General features: G+C 46.5%; 4 protein-coding genes across 4 annotated transcripts in view; 1 reads left to right on the forward strand and 3 right to left on the reverse strand.

Annotated features, from left to right (window-relative positions):
- Nucleotides 1–23: 23 nt before the first annotated feature.
- Nucleotides 24–1,946, reverse strand: LOC114487780 (uncharacterized). Its single transcript, XM_028499865.2, is given in 3 exon segments — nucleotides 24–634; nucleotides 637–731; nucleotides 1,202–1,946. Coding segments are annotated over 3 exon segments (753 nt in total). The 5' UTR covers nucleotides 1,468–1,946; the 3' UTR covers nucleotides 24–242.
- Nucleotides 1,947–2,248: 302 nt separating this feature from the next.
- COA3 (cytochrome c oxidase assembly factor 3) lies at nucleotides 2,249–3,376 on the reverse strand. The gene is made up of 2 exons (XM_007102117.3): nucleotides 3,140–3,376; nucleotides 2,249–2,787 (listed from the first exon to the last, which is right to left on the reverse strand). Exons 1-2 carry the CDS (start codon nucleotides 3,351–3,353, stop codon nucleotides 2,681–2,683), a joined length of 321 nt encoding a protein of 106 aa, XP_007102179.1. The 5' UTR covers nucleotides 3,354–3,376; the 3' UTR covers nucleotides 2,249–2,680.
- A 357-nt stretch (nucleotides 3,377–3,733) lies between these two features.
- Nucleotides 3,734–11,539, forward strand: CNTD1 (cyclin N-terminal domain containing 1). Its single transcript, XM_007102110.4, has 7 exons — nucleotides 3,734–3,902; nucleotides 7,102–7,177; nucleotides 7,429–7,597; nucleotides 9,147–9,309; nucleotides 9,800–9,944; nucleotides 10,578–10,674; nucleotides 11,246–11,539. The coding sequence occupies exons 1-7, from the start codon at nucleotides 3,734–3,736 to the stop codon at nucleotides 11,438–11,440; spliced, it is 1,014 nt and encodes a 337-aa protein (XP_007102172.1). The 3' UTR covers nucleotides 11,441–11,539.
- Nucleotides 11,540–11,652: 113 nt separating this feature from the next.
- Nucleotides 11,653–18,474, reverse strand: part of BECN1 (beclin 1) — an 11,360-nt gene continuing 4,538 nt past the window's right edge. Inside the window, exons 5-13 of the mRNA XM_028499071.2 lie at nucleotides 18,123–18,191; nucleotides 17,882–17,972; nucleotides 17,639–17,775; nucleotides 17,284–17,478; nucleotides 16,239–16,385; nucleotides 14,737–14,886; nucleotides 14,166–14,226; nucleotides 13,573–13,715; nucleotides 11,653–12,833 (exon numbers count right to left, since the gene is read on the reverse strand). Of these exons, the coding sequence (XP_028354872.2) occupies nucleotides 12,665–12,833; nucleotides 13,573–13,715; nucleotides 14,166–14,226; nucleotides 14,737–14,886; nucleotides 16,239–16,385; nucleotides 17,284–17,478; nucleotides 17,639–17,775; nucleotides 17,882–17,972; nucleotides 18,123–18,191 (1,162 nt within the window). The 3' untranslated portion in view covers nucleotides 11,653–12,664. The remainder of the gene's footprint in view (nucleotides 12,834–13,572; nucleotides 13,716–14,165; nucleotides 14,227–14,736; nucleotides 14,887–16,238; nucleotides 16,386–17,283; nucleotides 17,479–17,638; nucleotides 17,776–17,881; nucleotides 17,973–18,122; nucleotides 18,192–18,474) is intronic.

An 18,474-nucleotide genomic window follows, 5' to 3' on the forward strand; every position in this document is an offset into this window, starting at 1 on the left:
GCTCAGTAGTTGTGGCGCACGGGCTCAGTTGCTCCGTGGCATGTGGGATCTTCCCGGACCAGGGCTTGAACCCGTGTCCCCTGCATTGGCAGGCGGCGGATTCTTAACCACTGTGCCACCAGGGAAGTCCCACAGTCACTTTATATCCTGCCACTGATTTCTCTTCCTTCTTTCATGACTCCTTCCTTGTCTCACTACAGAGGGAAAGCCCCAGCTTGTTGGGCGTTTCCAAGTGACTTCATCTAAGGAACCAGCTGAGCCTCTTCCCCTGCAACCGACATGCCCCACTCTCTCTGGCTCCCTGAAACCTCCAACCCCTCAGCTGACCTCGGAGAGCTCAGACACGGAGGATAGTACTGGAGGCGGGCCAGAGGCCAGGGAGGCTCTGGCTGAAAGTGACCGTGCAGCCGAGGGCCTGGGGGCTGGAGCCGAAGAGGAAGGGGACGATGGGAAGGAACCCCGAGTGGGGGGCAGCCCTCCACCCCTGAGCCATCCCAGCCCAGTGTGGATGAACTACTCCTACAGCAGCCTGTGTCTGAGCAGTGAGGAATCAGAGAGCAGTGGGGAGGATGAGGAATTCTGGGCTGAGCTGCGGAGTCTTCGGCAGAAGTGAGTCTGGGGAGGATGGAGGTCAAAGGGTGGACTTGGGAGAGCAAAGTGTTTGGCTAGCCTTCTCACGCTCCTGATGTGTCCGCAGGCACTTGTCAGAGGTGGAGGCACTACAGACACTACAGAAACAGGAAATTGAGGACTTATACAGCAGGCTCGGGAAGCAGCCCCCGCCGGGTATCGTGGCCCCTGCTGCTATGCTGTCTAGCCGCCAGCGCCGCCTCTCCAAGGGCAGCTTCCCCACCTCCCGGCGCAATAGCTTGCAGCGCTCTGAGCCCCTGGGCCCTGGTGAGACAGCAGTTGCCCCACTTCCATCTTTCTGGAGACCCGTCCCTAGTGATCTTTCTTTCAGGCCCTGGGGGTCTGCCCCCTAGTTTGGGGGGGACTAGCCCCCTCTCCCCATGGCCCCTTCCCTCACTCAGTGCTCTCCCTCCCCATCCTGCACCCAGGCATCATGCGAAGGAACTCCCTGAGTGGCAGCAGCACCGGCTCCCAGGAGCAGCGGGCGAGCAAGGGGGTGACATTCGCCAGGGATGTTGGCAGGATGGTGAGGGCGGGCCCAAGGGAGGGAGAGCCCAGGGAATGATAACTGGCTGCAGCTTCACCCTCCTCCCATCCTGGAGGTTTCTTCAGTACTTTTTCTTTTCCCTCCAGTGAATTCCGAACAGAAGCCATGTGTCTCATCCACACCAGGGCCCACCGTGGAGCTTGTGCTCTCAGAATCTGCTGACCAGCACAACTCTGCAAAGAAGACCTCAACACTGAGGGAGTAGGAGGCCCCAGGGGCATGGAGAGTGCCGTTCCATTATAGGGAAGAGCCAAACATGTGGGAACTGTTTTGCTGTGTGTAGAAGGCATAAATTCTGCAGCCTACCATCCTCATCCCTGCCACCTCTCCAGCCAAGAGTGAACCACTAAGCAGTCCCACCTGAGCCCGGATGCTTCTAGAAGGCACACTCCCAGCTGGGCAGGAGGAGGGGGTGTTCTCACACCAGAATTAGTAGCAGCCAATAAAAATGCTGGAACCTAGAACCTGGTGAATTTGTATGTCGGGCCTTAGGAACTGGGGGCAAAGCTTTAAGGGGTAAGGCAGGGGAGGATTTACAAGGAATTCCCGTTTCACAACGGGAGGCAGGGGTGGAGCCCAGCCTTCTGGCTTCCTGCCAGCAGTTCATGAGGAAACTGCAAGGTCAATAATCCACCTGATCAAGCTAAGAGGCCACCCAGACTCCACCTTAGGCCTACACAAGCAGGCCCCAGTGGAAGTTAAAAGAATGAAAGCTGCTTGTCCCTCATCCTTCATCTACCTCTCTCTCTCTCTCTCTCTCTCTCTCTCTCTCTCTCTCTCTCTCTCTCTCTCTCTCTCTCGATGGGAAAAGGCAGTAAAGTTGGAGTAGTGTGTTCCTCAGGGTACAGGACAAAAGAGTGAGTGACCTTCCTTCCCCCCAAGACCTGGTTCAGTCTCAGACAGCCCAGTGACCCACCACGATCTCTCCCTTAAATCAGGTGGAAAGATCTCATGGAAAAAGCAATTCTAGTTAAACATTTACGGCTCCCTGGGGCCATGCCACAGCTGCAGCTACTGCCTGTAGAGCGTTCCAGCATGAAGTGTCAGCCCCAACACACTCATTGGACTCGGAGAGAGATGACTCAGTTTACTGTTCTCAACCTGACCCCATTTTTCCCACTTTAGGCTCCAACACTGCACAGAGCTGCCACCCTCACCCCCATTAAGAGCCCACCTCTTGTCCTCCACCCTCCCAGCCAGACCCTGAAGGGGATAAACCACAAAGTCAGAAAGCTTGGGAAAAGCCAAGGTCAGATACCTCGAACAAGGAAAACAAACTAGGAAAAGGAGTCAGTGGCCACACGCAGTGAGTGCGAGGTGGGCATATTCCCTTGACAATGGCCAAATGCACAAACCCGTGGTTACTTGGGCTCTATCATCGTCCAAAGTTAGTAAGAAGAAAAGCAATGCTGTGAGCAGGCTTCCATTTCTACAGGGTCGTGGGGCATCATCCGTCATGTGAAGGGACTCCAGCAGGTCGGAGATGCAGGATGCCCATCTGGATCAGTGTCCTGATGCCCTTTCCTGAGCTCGGGCTCGAGCAGCTTTGGCCTCATCTTCCAGCTCATCCAGGAAACGCTCCTGGGACACGGAGTAGAAGGTGTAACCATCTGGGGAGGTGGGTTCAGGAAACCACGTGGAAAATGCACATTCCCTTTTCCCAGACTTGCTCAACCACCCTTGTGGATCTCTCATCCTCCCAAATCAGTGATTCGATCTTCTGCCCTCTGCTCTTCTGAGCCCTGACCCCGACTCCGTTATCATTAATAAATTATATTAAAAGAGCACCTTTAAAATGACAAAATAAGGTACACTTAAACGCTTGGCTCAGCGCTACAAGTAGCCAAGACTTTCACAGCTCGGGCTCTTTCTGCCACCCCCACACTGCCCTCCTACACGCCTCTGCTGCCTTTCTCCTGCCCCCAAATGCGGTCTCCCTGAGTCTACAGTCCAGATGGATACAAATTGCTAACACCAGGGCCCCGATGCTAAGGCCGGTAACGATGTTCCGGGTCCGCCGCTGTGGCAGCATCTTCTGCCACTGGGCGAGCTGCACCTGCCGCATGAATTGTATTTGCGCAGGAGTCAGCTTCTCCCGCGTCGGGTCGATGCGCTGAGCCAGAGGCGCCTTTCCGCTCTTGGAATCCAGAGGGTCTCCAGCTCCCGGCGCCGCCATGTTGCCGCTCCGCCCTCCGCAGTTCCCGGGGCGCGGGACTTGCTGGGAATAGCAGTCCATGGCCGCCGCAGGGAACGCTGGGAGATGTAGTCCGCATTTCCTTTCACGAAGAGTGCGGCTCCCGGCCCAAGGGAAAGGGCGGGGCAGGTGGGAAGAGGCCGTGCTTTCCGATTGGCTGAAGGGTCCGCGTCCGTTGGGGCGGGAAAAAGCTGTGAAAGGCTTGAGGCTGTGCTGGGAAATGAGTTTTCCTCAGACTTGAGGCCAGGAGGACAAGCACACGGAAGGGGACGAAGAATCCAGGGTGTGGCAGAAGACTCTGAAGGGAAGCTAAGGGCGACGGATCAAGTGAGACGTCCGGGGCAACAAACAAGGTTCTGAAAATGGACCTACCTGTGAGGCCAAGATTGGCCTCTCTCAGTGACTTTCAGTTTGGAGCTGTTGCCACAGAGACAATCGAAGACGCTCTGCTCCACTTGGCCCAGCAGAATGAGCAAGCCGTGCAGGAGGCTGCGGGCCGGATGGGCAGCTTCAGGGAGACCCGGATCGTGGGTGGGGATGCAGGCCGGGGAGCTGGGCTTATGGGAGACTGGGGCACCTCTCTTTGAGGCACCGACCTTGAGATTCAGTGTCCCTTATTCATTCAAATAAGTTTCGTTAGTACCTACTCTTTGCCAGGCGCTGGGGGTACAGTGATGAGCAAGACTCACCAGCACCCTACCCTTGATTTCAACACGTATAGAGTACTTATTCTCCCTGCGTCCTGGGTTAGAAAGATGAACGAGAGATCTAGTGCCCGCTTTCAAACCATATATATAATCTTTGGAGGATATTAGGACAAATCTGCAAATGACTAGATACAAGTATGGTTAGATAAGTGACATACCAGGTAAAACAAGCTTTTATGGGGATTGAAAGGAGAGATGGAGTGAGGTGGGGATAGGATGAATTAAGGAGTCCTCCAGGCATCGTGGCATTTGAGGTAGACCCTGAAGGAAGGATAACATTTTGGCTGGTGAAGGTGGTGGATATGGACCGTCTTCCTCCCATCCTTCCTTCTTTCCTTCCTTTTTACTGTGTCTCTTTCTCTCTCTCTCTTTTTTTTTTTTTGACCTTGCCGGGCGGCTTGTGGGGGTTCCCCACCCAAGGATTGAACCCAGGCCTCTGCAGTTGAAAGGGCCGAATCCTAACCACTAGACCACCAGGGAACTCCCGGGACCATGGTTCTACTGAAAGGGGATAACATGAGTCAAGCTATGGAAATAGGGACATTTTGGGTGAATGTGGGTACCATGTCATCCAGGTTGGCCAGAGCCTGTGGAAGAGTAGTTGAAATCCAGACCAGAAAGTGGTTTGGAGATGTTCCACGTGGAACTTTGAATGTCAAAGTGAGGAGTTTATACCTGACTTAACAGGAAAACAAGAAGGCACTGAGGGTTTTTGTTTTTGTCTTTTTTTTTTCATATGGGAGTAATATAACTGTAACCTTTGCCCTAGAAAAAATTATTTTGGCTGTGATGTAAAGGATGGACTGGAGTAGAGAGAGATGGGAGGTAGGAAGACCAGTGGAGTCTTTGTGTGTAGTTTTTTAGGTGATAGAGCAGAGAGAATGACAAGGGAGGATGGATTAAAAACATTTCAGAGGTAGAATCTAGGGTTCTGCAATGGATGAATTTTAAGAAGTGAAGAAGGTGAAGATGACTATGCCAAAGGGTTGAGCCTAGAAATATAGTGGTGGCATTAAGAGAAACACACACATACATTAAAATAAATAAAACAGGAGGAAATGTGACTTGTTTGGGAAAGAAAATAGCTTTGGTTTGGGATCTACTGAGTTTCAAAGTGCTTGTGGGACATCTAGAGGAAGGTTTCTAGCAGGCTGTTTAAAGAGTAAGTCAGAAGAGAGATCAAACTAGAGATAAGGGTTTGGGCGTTCTCTCCATAATGATACTGTTGAAACTGTGGCAGTGGATGAGCTCCTAGAGGGAGAGAAGAAAAGCAGGTCTAGCACAGTTCCTTGGGAGACATTTTGTGTTCAGGAAAGTGGAGTAGGAGGAAGAGTCATGAAGGAAATAAATGGAATGGCTGGGGAGTTAGGAACAGAACCTAGAGACCTTTGGAAGCAAGAGGAGAGTTTCATGGTCAGCAATTTCAGATACTTCACAGATATGAACACCAGGAATGACGATTGCAAAAGGGCCATGATATTTAACAATTTGGATGTATTTTCTGACCTTTGAGACAATCATTTCAGCAAGTTGTAAAAAGTAGAAGCCAAATTGCAGAACATTAGGGAGTGAATGATGAAGTGGAAGCGGCAGATGTAAGCTGGGCTTTCAAGAAATTTCACAGTCATGGAAGCTAGAGAGATAGAGCCCTAGCTTAAGAGAATAGAAGGGGAGGGTCTTTTAGTTAATAGATCTGAGTATGTTTGTACGGAGGTGGAGCCAGTAGCAGGAGAGAGGTGTAACCCTCATCCATTCCACCTAACCCAAACTGTTTCTTGGCAAATTAAAATGGAAAATAGAAACAATTGCCCAGATGATTCAGATCAAAAACAAAATAAAACCAAACAACTATACACACACACACACACACACACAGAGACACGAAAACAAAGAAATAAAACCTAAGTTCCAGAAAATAAAAGGACTGGCTAATGACACACATTATGTGTTCTAGGATACTTTGCTTAAACTAATTATCTTCTTCATTGGACACTGTTAGCAGAGCTTTGGCCTCTGTAATGATAAGGTTTTGTACATGTATCTATGTGTAACCTGTGTCAAGTAGATTGTTAAACTGTCTTGTGCTAGCTTAACTTTTACAGATTTTTTTTCCTCTAAGTCAGATTTTCTCTGACGACATATGGTAATGGAAATTTGACTATATGTAATTCTTTGCTGATCAATGCTAAAAGTTCCTAGTTCTGCAGGAGCTTTGAGAACTAACGTTTATCCTTGTTTCCACCCTCTAATGATATTGCTAACTAAATAGAATTCTATCTGGGGCTGTTCTTTCAAAGAGAAACACAGGCAGCCTAAAATCTTGCCAAGGTATCTTACCCTTCCCACCTTCCCAATGACTTCCCCCACCCAAGTTGGGCTATGTTCCCTAATTTAGGGGATGTTGCTTCCAAACAAGCCACTTCAGAGTAACAAGCTTGCTCCTGGGGAGAGGCTCAGCCACCACAGATTTACCCAACAAACTGGTGGTGAAGTGGTGTCCAGCTGTAAGGTGAATTGTGTTTGTAAAGCAATGGGAGTTCTCCAGTGGGTGGTTACTAAACAAACAGTGTTATAAAGAATATCAAAGCTCCAGGAGGGACCTTTCTGTTCCTATCAACATTCCACTGAAAACAGAATATAGGGGTTAGGGTTTTTATCCATCCAAAATCTCTCTTGAGGCTGGAGGTTCCCAGCATGGTGTAAAGGCCAACTAGACCAGCTGGTTTGTTTGTGTGTAGTTGGCCAAGCCTTTTATCAGCTGAGACCCATAGGAAGGCTCAAGGGGCCCTGAGGGGGCTCAGTAAGCCTTTGTTTTTGCACGCAGTCAGCCTCCTTTTCATGCCTCTCATTTGCCTATTGGCAACAAAGGGAAACAGGTTCAGCTTGGGCTGTTTCCGTCTCATCTTTCTCACCTCCTGACCCTCTTCCCTGGGCCCCATCATGGCTTTTACACAACGCCAAGAGTTCACAGAGTCGTTTTGGTTGCACCTTGTGAATTAAGCTCTTCTTTCCTGTTTTGGCAGAGTTTGTTTTTCTCCTGTCTGAACAATGGTGTCTGGAGAAATCCGTGAGCTACCAGGCTGTAGAAATCCTAGAAAGGTAAAGCCCTGAGCATAAGGCCTTTGTGAGGGGTACCTCTCAGAATGCCTAATGTACCCAGACCTTTAAAAAAAAAAAAAGTTAGTTGCCCCTTACCATGAGACCTGGTTGCACCCTCTTTTTCTTGCAAATGTAAAATTTTTTAGCCAGCGATTGATATTGGAGAGGATAAGATGTAACATGGTTTGAAGCACAAACTCCATTTAGTTTTGAGTATGGATTGTTTCCTTTCCCCTTTCCCTTCTTTATAGGTTTATGGTTAAGCAGGCAGAGAACATCTGCAGGCAAGCCACAATCCAGCTGAGAGAGAAGACAGAGCCTCAGAATTGGAGGGCTCTGAAAGAGCAGCTTTTCAACAAGTTTATCCTGCGTCTTGTGTCATGTGTACAGCTGGCAAGCAAACTTTCCTTCCACTACAAAGTAAGGAGCTGGGGTTGCGCATGGGCACCTGAGTGTTAGATAGAAACCAGTTCATCCCAAGGTGGCTTTGAGAAACCCACTCCTAGGCTAGGTGATACTACTCATGCAGAAATTCCAGAGTGTAATTATGCTTCCTGAGCATACCTCCTAAACATACACACACACACACACACACACACACACACACGAGTCACACAGAAGCAGTTATTAAATAGTCTGAAGTTCTGTTCCCAGAGTATAATTGCTGGACGGATGCCATCATTCATACAGGTCACCTTTCCTCCCCTTGGACTCAAGGACAGTTAAGGTGCCTGAATTGCCAACATACCTATTAGTATTAAAGGCAAACTATTACATTTATAAAGGATAAAATGTTTCCACATCACTATGCGATGTCTGTATAGTATCATTTATTCAACAAATATTTATTGTCTTCTATGGCCAGATGCTGCACTAGGTGACATGGCTACAAGAGTAAAAATATTGTCTGTGCTCTCAAGGAATTTATTACCTAATGGGAGAAGACACACAGGCAAATAATGTGAGCAAGTGTTCTGATTAGTGTAAATAAAGAGGGCTCTGAATATACCTAATCAGCCTTGGAGAGTCGAGGAAGTGTATTTAGAGAAGATGACTTTTCTGGGGAACAAACAACAGAACATTTATTCATTATCTTCCACCTGTTGTTAACCTCTGTCTCCACTCCCATCTAGAGATAAGCTTCTCTCAGTTCTGCCTTTCTTTGAGATTAATCAAACATTTTTAATAATTATTTTCTTCTATTAACTTACAGTAATGCATTATTCTTTTAATTGTTATCCAAGAATGTTTCACTGCCTGTACCCTCTAGTATAAGTTGAATACAAATGGTGAGGGCAGACATCTTTGCTTTTTCACAATCTTAGGGAGAAAGCATTCAATATTTCACCATTGCAAGTGATGTTAGCTGTAGGATTTTGGGTAATGCACTTTATTTTATTTTTATTTATTATTTTTCTTTTGGTTGTGCCGGGTCTTAGTTAATTGTGGCAGGTGGGCTTCTTAGTTGCGGCTCACCAGCTCCTTAGTTGTGGCATACGAACTCTTAGTTGCCACATGCATGTGGGATCTAGTTCCCTGACCAGGGATCCAACCCGCGTCCCCTGCATTGGAAAGCAGATTCTCAACCACTGAGCCACCAGGGGAGTCCCTGGTCCGTGCACTTTAACCAATAGAGAAAATGACTTCTTGAAGGGGAGGGTGGGGGAGATGGGTGGATCCTAAGGAAAGAGGGAGAAGAGGTAAGGAGAGCAGTGGGGGTGTTGGGGGTGAGGAGGGAGATCCAGATACAGGAAAGAGCATGTGTAGAGGCTTGGAGAGCATGTGGGTTTGGGGAGTGCGAGTAATTCTATATGACAAGTGTAGAGTGTAAGGGGGAATTACCAAGAGAGAAGATGAGATAAAGGCATGGACTGGATTGTGAAGGGCTTTGTTTACTATGCCGAGATGTATGACCTCTATTCTGACACCCTGCTCTCCCTTTCACTCTATTTTGGTTTTCTTTGCTCAGATAATCAGCAACGTTACAGTCCTGAATTTCCTCCAGGCTCTAGGGTATCTACACACTAAAGAAGAACTGCTGGAGTCAGAGCTTGATGTTTTGAAGTCCCTGAACTTCCAAATCAATCTGCCTACTCCCCTGGCATATGTGGAGATGCTCTTGGAGGTTTTAGGTACTTTATTAAGTGTGTCGGGCATGTGGGTTGGAGTCTTCCATAGAAGGCAGTAAGAATGTGCCTAGGGGTTTGAGGGCAGTGGGCAGAACTTGCCAATGAGGAACAGCAGGAAGCGCGCATTGCCTGAGGAAAGTAGTTTCCTCTAGTACTCGTCAGGGAAACAAACACCAGTCTCGGCACCTGGCTTCTATTTGGCCTCATTAAGCACTCTCTTATTGTAGCATCAAAGAGTTGACTTTGTAGAGAGGCATGAGATAAGAGGGAAACAAACAAATACGCTCCAGTTGTATATATACTGTAGCTGGAGGTTTTTCTACCTCTCCCTTTGTCCTTTAAAATCGACCTCCAGCTACAGAGGTTTCTTACAGTAGAACATAGCAACCGGGAAGCACATTAGCAGCTCAACAGCTTTGTGTCACATGACGACTGTGATTACGATCAGAGAAGAGGTACATAATGCTCTTTACCATGCGCATACTCCATCTAGGATACAATGGCTGTTTGGTGCCAGCCACACAGCTGTATGCAACTTGCCTGACCCTACTTGACCTAGTCTATCTTCTCCGTGAACCTGTATATGAGAGCCTGCTGAGGGCTTCAGTCGAGAACTCCACACCCAGTCAGCTGCAAGGGTAAGGCAACTCCTTTATTGAAGGCTCCTTCCAGAAACAGGGAGTCAGTAACATACCACAAGAACTTGGGAAATGGAATTTACTTAGCTAGGCACCCAGTCCACAGATAACCTGCATGGGTTATCTTGTTCTAATTAACATCCAGTATGTTGTTTGGATGGATGACTGAGCCCAATCAGCAAAACCCTAAAGGCTTTTACTTTTAAAATTTAAATGACTTCTAGTAATTAACATACTTTCATTCCTAGTTCTTCTTTTATAGCTGCTTATAATTTGAGATTACTGAACTGCTTTTATAGCCACTTAAGCCAGTCACAGGGTTGCAACTTGGACAAAAGTGTTTGATTACTGTAAAGTCAGACTGGTAAAAAGCCTCACAGTTACATTTGTTAGGGAGACAGATGGAACAACAAAATGTCCGTAAACCATTCAGACAGGAGGCTCATGTTCTAACCTGTTGAGTTGGGGGAGGTTGGAAGAGGGAATCAATTAGCTATTATTTGACCATTTCTTTCCATCTGTAGGAATTCCATGATCAACATAAACAACTCATAGTTGAAGTCCCATAACCCTAGGATTTGGAAGATCAAGTGTCATTCTAGCTCCAAAATTAATATGGTTTTAATCACTTAGGGAAAAGTTTATTTCCGTGAAGGAAGACTTCATGCTGTTGGCAGTAGGAATCATTGCAGCAAGTGCTTTCATCCAAAACCATGAGTGCTGGAGCCAGGTATGCACCACTGAGCAGGACCAGCAGGGTCAGAATTCATTTAATACAAAGCATTCTCCCCTCAGTTAAAGGAAAACAGAAGACAAGCTATAAACGGTAAGCGCCAAGACCCAGGATTAGGATGAATGAGCAGAATTTGGGAGGGAAAAAACTACGGTGGCACTGAAAAATGTTCTCCAGTTTTCCTCTTATGAAATTGGAAATGGAGGCCCAAGTTCAGCTTGTTCATTTCCCATTATGATGATTATCTGCTACTATGTTAAAGTCCAATAAGTGTATCCTCCCAAATAGAAAAAAATGTCAAGACCCAAATGTCCCTCTCATATTTCACAAAACTTATCTCCAGCAGAGGGAAATGTCTACCAGAAACTTTCCATGCTAACACTATCCGGGCAAAGGTATCCTAGTGTAATTTGGCCATTGGCAAATGCTGGGATCTGGATTTAATCTTCTCTGTAAGCTCAGAGAAATGAAAAAATTTACATTTGGCTTGAGAAAACAGCCCCAGCAACGTGTCTGTGCACTAACACATGTTTATTTAGTAATAAGAAATCTGTCTCTGTTTCTGAAGGTTGTGGGGCATTTGCAAAGCATCACTGGCATTGCCTTGGAGAGCATTGCCGAACTCTCTTATGCAATCCTGACTCACAGCGTGGGAGCCAGCACTCCAGGTCGACAGCAGCCTGTTCCTCCCCACCTGGTGGCCAGAGCACTGAGGGCTGCGACTTCTCCAACACATGAGGCAGGCAGAATCCGCCCAAAATAAACAGCCTTCTGTCACTGCACTCATCTCTCCCTTTCCTTACTTTCATACTCAGCGTAGAGAAGTTCCAAGTATCTTCTGAGCTGTGTTCTATATTCCAACTTGATGCTTATTTTTCTGCATCAGAGAAAGAGTTAAGGTGAATAAGCATGTCCTTTTCGTCGTACCAGACTGAAAATGTCCAAGAGCTGGGACAAGATATTAGAATATCAGTGAAATTAGTTTATTTTTGTTTAACAAGATATTTATGGCCTTCCTCTTAACTGTTCATTTTATTAGGGGAGAACGTCAGACATGGAGATTAGTATTAACCAGGGGCTCAAAAACTGAGACCATCTGGGTGACCTTGACTGAGCATCAAGGAGGTAGCCTTTATTTCCCCTTAAAGTTAAACATCTCTGTTCTGTTACTGAGAGCTACACAAATAGGGCTTTCTCTACAGCCGTCTACTTTTCATTACAGTCTTTTTAAAAAACTAACACCCATCTCTAAACATGTTTCAACAGACTTTCCACATACCTGCACTTGAACTCAATTCTCCCAGAATACAAAGTACTCTATTCTAGTTAAAGAAAAACCCAACAGTGCACCTCTGGGTAGTTATCAGACTGCAGTAAATCTTTTATTACAAATAATTAAATCTCTCCATAAGGTCTCAAACAGTATCAAACACAATTTCATATCTCTATCACAGAGCAGAGCAGGCATTCAGTACTAGAACCAAGTGAGAAGTGTTAAATTTCAAGCTTCTGATCACATCACATGGTGACCAAAGCTTACATGTCATTTTCTCACGTTATCCAACTGTGCATCTCACACATCTTGTAGTCTCAGTGGAGACAAAAGTTTCTATTTCATATTCTAAGTGCAGGAAGTTGAGAGAGATAAAATCCAGTGAAAACACATCAATCTCAATTCAACTCAGTTAAAAAAAAAATAGCAAACTTAAATTAGTTGTTTTGCGGGGACAAAGGGAAAGGAAGGCATGGGGTTAAGAGTCTAAACTGTGACAAAGGCCGGTTGCTATACATGGCATGTTGTAGCTCTGGAAAGTATCTGTTATATTTTAAAATAAAGTGGCTTTTGTGGATTTTTTTTCTTTTTTGGTATTGTAAACGTGTGCTGTTTAATAGTACCCGAATTTAATTTAACACTTTTTTTTTTTTTTGCAAACAAAACAAAATTTAAAGCCTGTAAGGCAAACAAACCCCTAAGGAAAAAAGAAAGTCATTTGTTATAAAACTGTGAGGATACCCAAGCAAGACCCCATTTAAGATTCGTCAGCATGAACTTGAGAGCTTTTGTCCACTGTTCCTCAGAGTTAAACTGGGTTTTGATGGAATAGGAGCCACCGCTGCCTCCTGTGTCTTCAATCTTGCCTTTCTCCACATCCATCCTGCAAATGAACACAGCAGAACTCATTAGTAACTGAGATCCGAGTTAAGTCAGTTCAGGCAAATGGGCAGGGACTTGATCATGGGACCATTCACGTCATTTTATCTACTAAAGAACTCTTGGCAAGGAATGGTAGTGTATTTTGGATTTGCTTGAAAGCCCAATATCAGGAAGGCTGTCACAAGAGCCTCATTGTCATTGCGGAGTACAGGGACAAGACACACACCCAAACAGATGAGAAGCCTGGAGCAGAGGGTAAGTGACGGTTACAGTACTCCTCACTGTTTTCCTAGGCATTCCTCACTTATGGGGAGAGAAGGGAGCCAGAAGAAAAGAAATGCTTTGTTTTGGGGTGATGGAAGCAGCTCAGCCTTACTCTCTTAACAAGGATGTCCATCCATCTCTGGGCTCCTACAAAATTTGATCAAAGGAAGCATTCCTGTGTATTTCCAAGGGTGTAGGGAAAAACCTCCCTGAAATTGGAGAGCAGGCTTGAGCTCTGCAGCAAGAAAATCCCCCACAACATCTAAGTCAACATTCTTTTTCTCCAGGGACCAGGTGGTTACATTCTGTCCTGTTTGCAGTGTTGGATCAGTCTCTGCCCATCAGTGTCAATGTGATCTTACTCCATTTTCTGCTTTCCCACTATAGGTACTAGTTCTGCCTCCATTCTTACTGTCCCTTCAGTTCTGCTCACTCTGGTCCTACTCTAGGTTCATTTAGCACCGGGGGATACTGACCTGTAAGGAAGACAAAAACGTGTCTCGCCTTTCTCAACCTCTTCTTTGAACTGCTGCACACAGTCCAGGAAAGCCACCATTGCATGGTCAAACTTGTTGTCCCAGAAAAACCGCAGCCCCCCAGAACAGTACAATGGCAGCTCCTGCCCGAGAAAAGAGAACTGGCTATAGGTGTGGCCCTAACACAGGCTACCGGAGATTGTTCCCAATCCTATCCATCTCTCAAGTCATGTTATGTCTGTATTCCACTGGCAACAGTAACCTTGGGCAAATAACAATGCACCTGAAACTGTTTCACCATCAGTGGAAATGTATTAAACATCTACCGCACAGTGCTGCCTTCCCCATCCTGGTGCACGTATTCTCCTCTGATCTGCCCGTATCCCTTCTCAACAAACTGTAAAAATTTAATTTTTTCTACAGGCCCCAAAGAGCTAATCCTGAACTAGACAGGACATTGAACCAGACATTGGCTCAACATGAGATATCTCAGTCTAAGAAAGAAACTAAATAATGCCATTATCAAAACTAAACCATTTCGTTAGGAGGTACAAGAATTCTGTATTCCAGTGAAAATGGACCTTCCTGGGTACCTTAGATTTGTCTGTCAGAGACTCCAGATACGAATGGTTTCCATAGGGAACAAGTCGATACCTAAAATGGAGATGCAGACAGAGATGGAAATAGGACTCCTCCTAAAGTGATTACTGGGATGTAATAACCAGTGATTTTCAGTCTTCAGCTACCCAAGGACCTCTATTATTATTTCCACTCCTCTCTCACCTCCCCACGGGCTCCATGTTTAAAAGGTTTTGTTTCCCGAACAAACTACATTTATTAGATAATTATCTGGGGGCCTTTTATGGATGCATGTATGTCCTGGTTTAGATTTAGAAACAAAAACTGAAAAACAGCTTTAGGAACACTAAGGTTATGGAGACAGGAAGTTGGGGACCGCTGCTGTGGTCGTGCAGTTCAAGGACTGCTCAATCATTGGAAAGGGCCTGTGGTGAGGGGAAAACCAGAAGCAGACAGTCTCCAAGGACAGAATACTCCCAGTTCGTTGGGAGCAAGGGCTCTTGCCATAGTGGACAAGAGTACCAGGTGGGAGACACAGATTATATCACAGACACACCACACTCAAGAAAGGACTACATTTCTTACCTCTGAAATTTCAGACCCATCTTATTGGCCAGGGCATGGAGCAGCAATACCGTCTGGCCCCAAGCAGCGTTAATCTCATTCCATTCCACGGGAACACTGGGCAGGCGACCCAGTCTGAAGTTATTGATTGTGCCAAACTGTCCACTGTGCCTACAGAAGAAGGGCAGGGAAAAATACAGACAGAATTTAAAACTTAGCAAATTCTGAAATTTCCTGCTCTCACCTAAAACCTGGCATAAATCTCTCTCCTTATCTCCAGATTCATATATCCAAGCCCTACTTGGTACTTTAAATACATGTCTAAAACGTGAGTCATCATCTTTCTCCCTGCCGCTCAGACGCCAAAGTAGAAACCTGGGTGTCATCCTTGAATGCTCTGACTCTCAGCTCCCTTCCCCCCAACACCACCAAGCTCTGTTGATTCTACCTCCTAAACCTCTTAAATCTGTCCACTTCTCTTCAGACTCAGACTAATATGTATAATATGTATATATTATACATATAATATTATATTATACATATTATACGTATGTATATATGTATAATATGTAGCTACGACTCTACCCTCTCCTGTTTAGATTCCTACTGGCAAGTTTCCTTACCAACAATCTTGCCCTCTTACCCCAAGTCATTTCTCACATTACAGGTAAAGCCATCATTCACAAATGCAACTGTACTTATGTCACTTTCCTGACTAAAATGCTTCAGTGGCTCCCACTGCCTTTTGGACAAAGTCCATATCCTTAATGAGGCCTACAAGATCCTTTAGGAATTGGTAATGCTGCAGTTTCATATCCTGTCATTCTCTGCTTCACCCTCAATCTCTAGTCACAATAAGCTCCGTTCAGTTCAGTGGGAGATTACCACTCCCACTTTCCTCTGTTTCCTTGCACATGATGTTCTCTCTGCCAGGAACAACCGCCCTCCTCTGCAGACTTATACTCCATATCTCAGCTTAAACATCAACTTCCTCTGGGGGAATCGTTCCATGCAGCCTCCTCAAATTGGGTAAAGTGCCCTTATGTGTTCTTACAGCACCCAGGGTTCACCATGACCACACTGTATTACAAGTGCCTGTTACCGAGCCATCTCGCCCAAGCAAAATGTATATTGCTTGCTGTTGCCTTCATAGTGCTTAGCACAGTGCCACCACACAGTAGATACTCAAAAGATACCATTTGAAATGGATAAAATGTCAAATAAATGAATAAACATATGACCCCAGGGGGCAAGAAATCAGCACCAGGCAGATGACCAGATTTTCACGTAGCTGGAGAGCTCCAATCTTTCCCTTTCCTTGGAAGAATGGAAGTCACCAACCTCTAGAATTCCAATCCCCTGATTGTGCCTATCCCGTCACAAGGAGTGAAAGAAACCTAGATGGGGTGAAAATGACACAGACCCCCATTCCGTGGGAGGTGGGCACCCTGGCGCAGTGGCCAGCAGCTAATGTCCAGGTTGTGGTGCTTCCCAGATGCTCCTCACCCTCCAACCCTCATTACCAAATGTGGAAGGTTGCGTTAAAGACGTTGGTTTTCTTCAGCTTGTCCAGCTGCATCTGGGCATAACGCATCTGGTTTTCTACACTCTTCAGCTCATCATCCAGTTCTAGCTGTTGTCGTTTAAATTCACTATATTCCCTTTGATACCTGTGAACAGCCAAGGTGACCATTAAAGGCTGTTTGGGGGCTAAAATTTCTCTCCCACCACCCCCCTTAATGATTTCTTCTAGTGATTATGGTCACTTCTAGTCACAGCATCTTTTACACTTGGCAAAGATCCCACTCAAAGGAACATACTTGCCCTAGATGTTTTGCCTGGGAGGGACAGAAATGTCTCAAATTCCAGCTGCCCATATGGAAAACGGGGAGGAAAACAGGACTCTCCCAAACCAGGACCAGACACCTCTTGGATTTCTGATCTTTTCCAGAAACAAGGTGAGTTAGTCAGTGGTGGTTTCTTCCCTGAATTGGCCATCATTGAGCGTCTATCACTTTACCTCTATATCCTTATTGACTTTTAAATGGTTAGTATGCATCATTTATAATGGAACTTGTTACACTATCCCATGAAAAAATTAACTTTGTTCAATGTCTTTCACTTCCCCACCCTTAGTTACTGTGGACACTGTCTCCTCCACTAGACAGAGGGTTCTCTCAGGTCAAGAGCACCAGTGAAATTTTTGAGCTGGAAAAGAACAAACGTAGGCCAACAGGCTCATCTTTCCAGAGGAGGATGCCGGGTTCAGTGGCTGACTCACCCAAATGAGCCCAGGTCCCTACAGGACAGAGCTGTGACTAGAGGCCTGGTTCTCGGCTCTCTATTTAACCAATGCTTTTGCCACTTAATCATGCTGACCCTTCATACGTAATCCTCCCAACCAACCTCTAGAAACAGGGCCTGGAAACAATATGCAGGATCCAGAGCAGACATGCTGCTGAATGACAGCTCACTGCTGTTTACAAACTAATCAGACACATTCAGCTGGAAGCCATTTCCACTCCTGGAGCCTTGAGGGCAGGAAGATAGAACAGGGTGATCACTCACTGAGCTTCCTCCTGATCCAACCTCTCAGCCTCAGCCTGGACCTTCTCGAGATTTTCTGCCACTATCTGACGGTTCTTTTCCACATCTTCCAGCTCTTGGATCAGCCTCTCCTCCTCTAATGCCAGCTCCTTTAGCTCCATCTGGAGCTGTTCGCTGTCATCTTCATTCATTTGCTCTAAGATTTCCAAGCAGTGTCTGCCAAGGACACAGGCAGGGAATGCTTACCAGAGGGAACCTGTTATTCCTTTTATCTGAGTGGAGCACAGCCCTTGGGTAAGGGCCATGCAGCCCCAGAGCAGTGAGAGCTCTAAGATTCAGAGCTCCATTCCCGGGCCCAGGCTCTGGAGGTACTCACTTGTAGTTCTGACACTCATTTTCAGTGACGTTGAGCTGAGTGTCCAGCTGGTCTAAAAGAGTATCTGTGCATTCCTCACACAGTGGGTGATCCACATCTGTCTGGCCTGACATGATGTCGAAAAGGTCCCCAGTGACCTGGAAGTGTGGGAGAGTCAGGGTAGGGCCTGCCCCATGCTACCTGCCCAGACACCCCCTCTACCAGCCAGGCCCACTGCCTGACACCAGAATGAGGCAGACTTGCCTTCAGTCTTCGGCTGAGGTTCTCCATGGTGCCGCCGTCGGATGCCTCCCCAATCAGAGTGAAGCTGTTGGCGCTTTCTGTAGACATCATCCTGCAGACAGCCCCCCGCCCACGGGCCACATGAGGGAGCAGAGAGGCCTCCTCCACCTACTGCAGCGCCAGTGGCAGAGACTCTCAAGCACCAGCTGAGGGGCCTCAAGGCACATACCCACTCCTAGCCCGACTGACCTCCCAAGGATACCTCTCTCCCAAGGGAAGGCCATGCTGGTCTTCCACAGGGACACTCAGCACGAAGGTTGGCCTGGATGGACTAAGGGGGGAGACGGGGCATCAAAAACTGATATGTGTGTGTCTATAGTAGAAAAGGAAGGAGAATCAGGAAAGACCATTTCTTAATATTACACCCCTTGCCAGCCACCTTCACATGCGTCAATAACTAAGAACCTGAACATCTAACAACATTTGCTATCTTAAAACTTTTCAAGGGCCCATCTCTTTTTTTTTTTTTTTTTTTTTTTTTTTTTTAGCGGTACGTGGGCCTCTCACTGTTGTGGCCTCTCCCGTTGCGGAGCACAGGCTCCGGACGCGCAGGC

This window comes from Physeter macrocephalus, chromosome 14 (genome assembly GCF_002837175.3).
Source record: "Physeter macrocephalus isolate SW-GA chromosome 14, ASM283717v5, whole genome shotgun sequence".
In the NCBI taxonomy this organism is placed as follows: Eukaryota; Metazoa; Chordata; class Mammalia; order Artiodactyla; family Physeteridae; genus Physeter; species Physeter macrocephalus.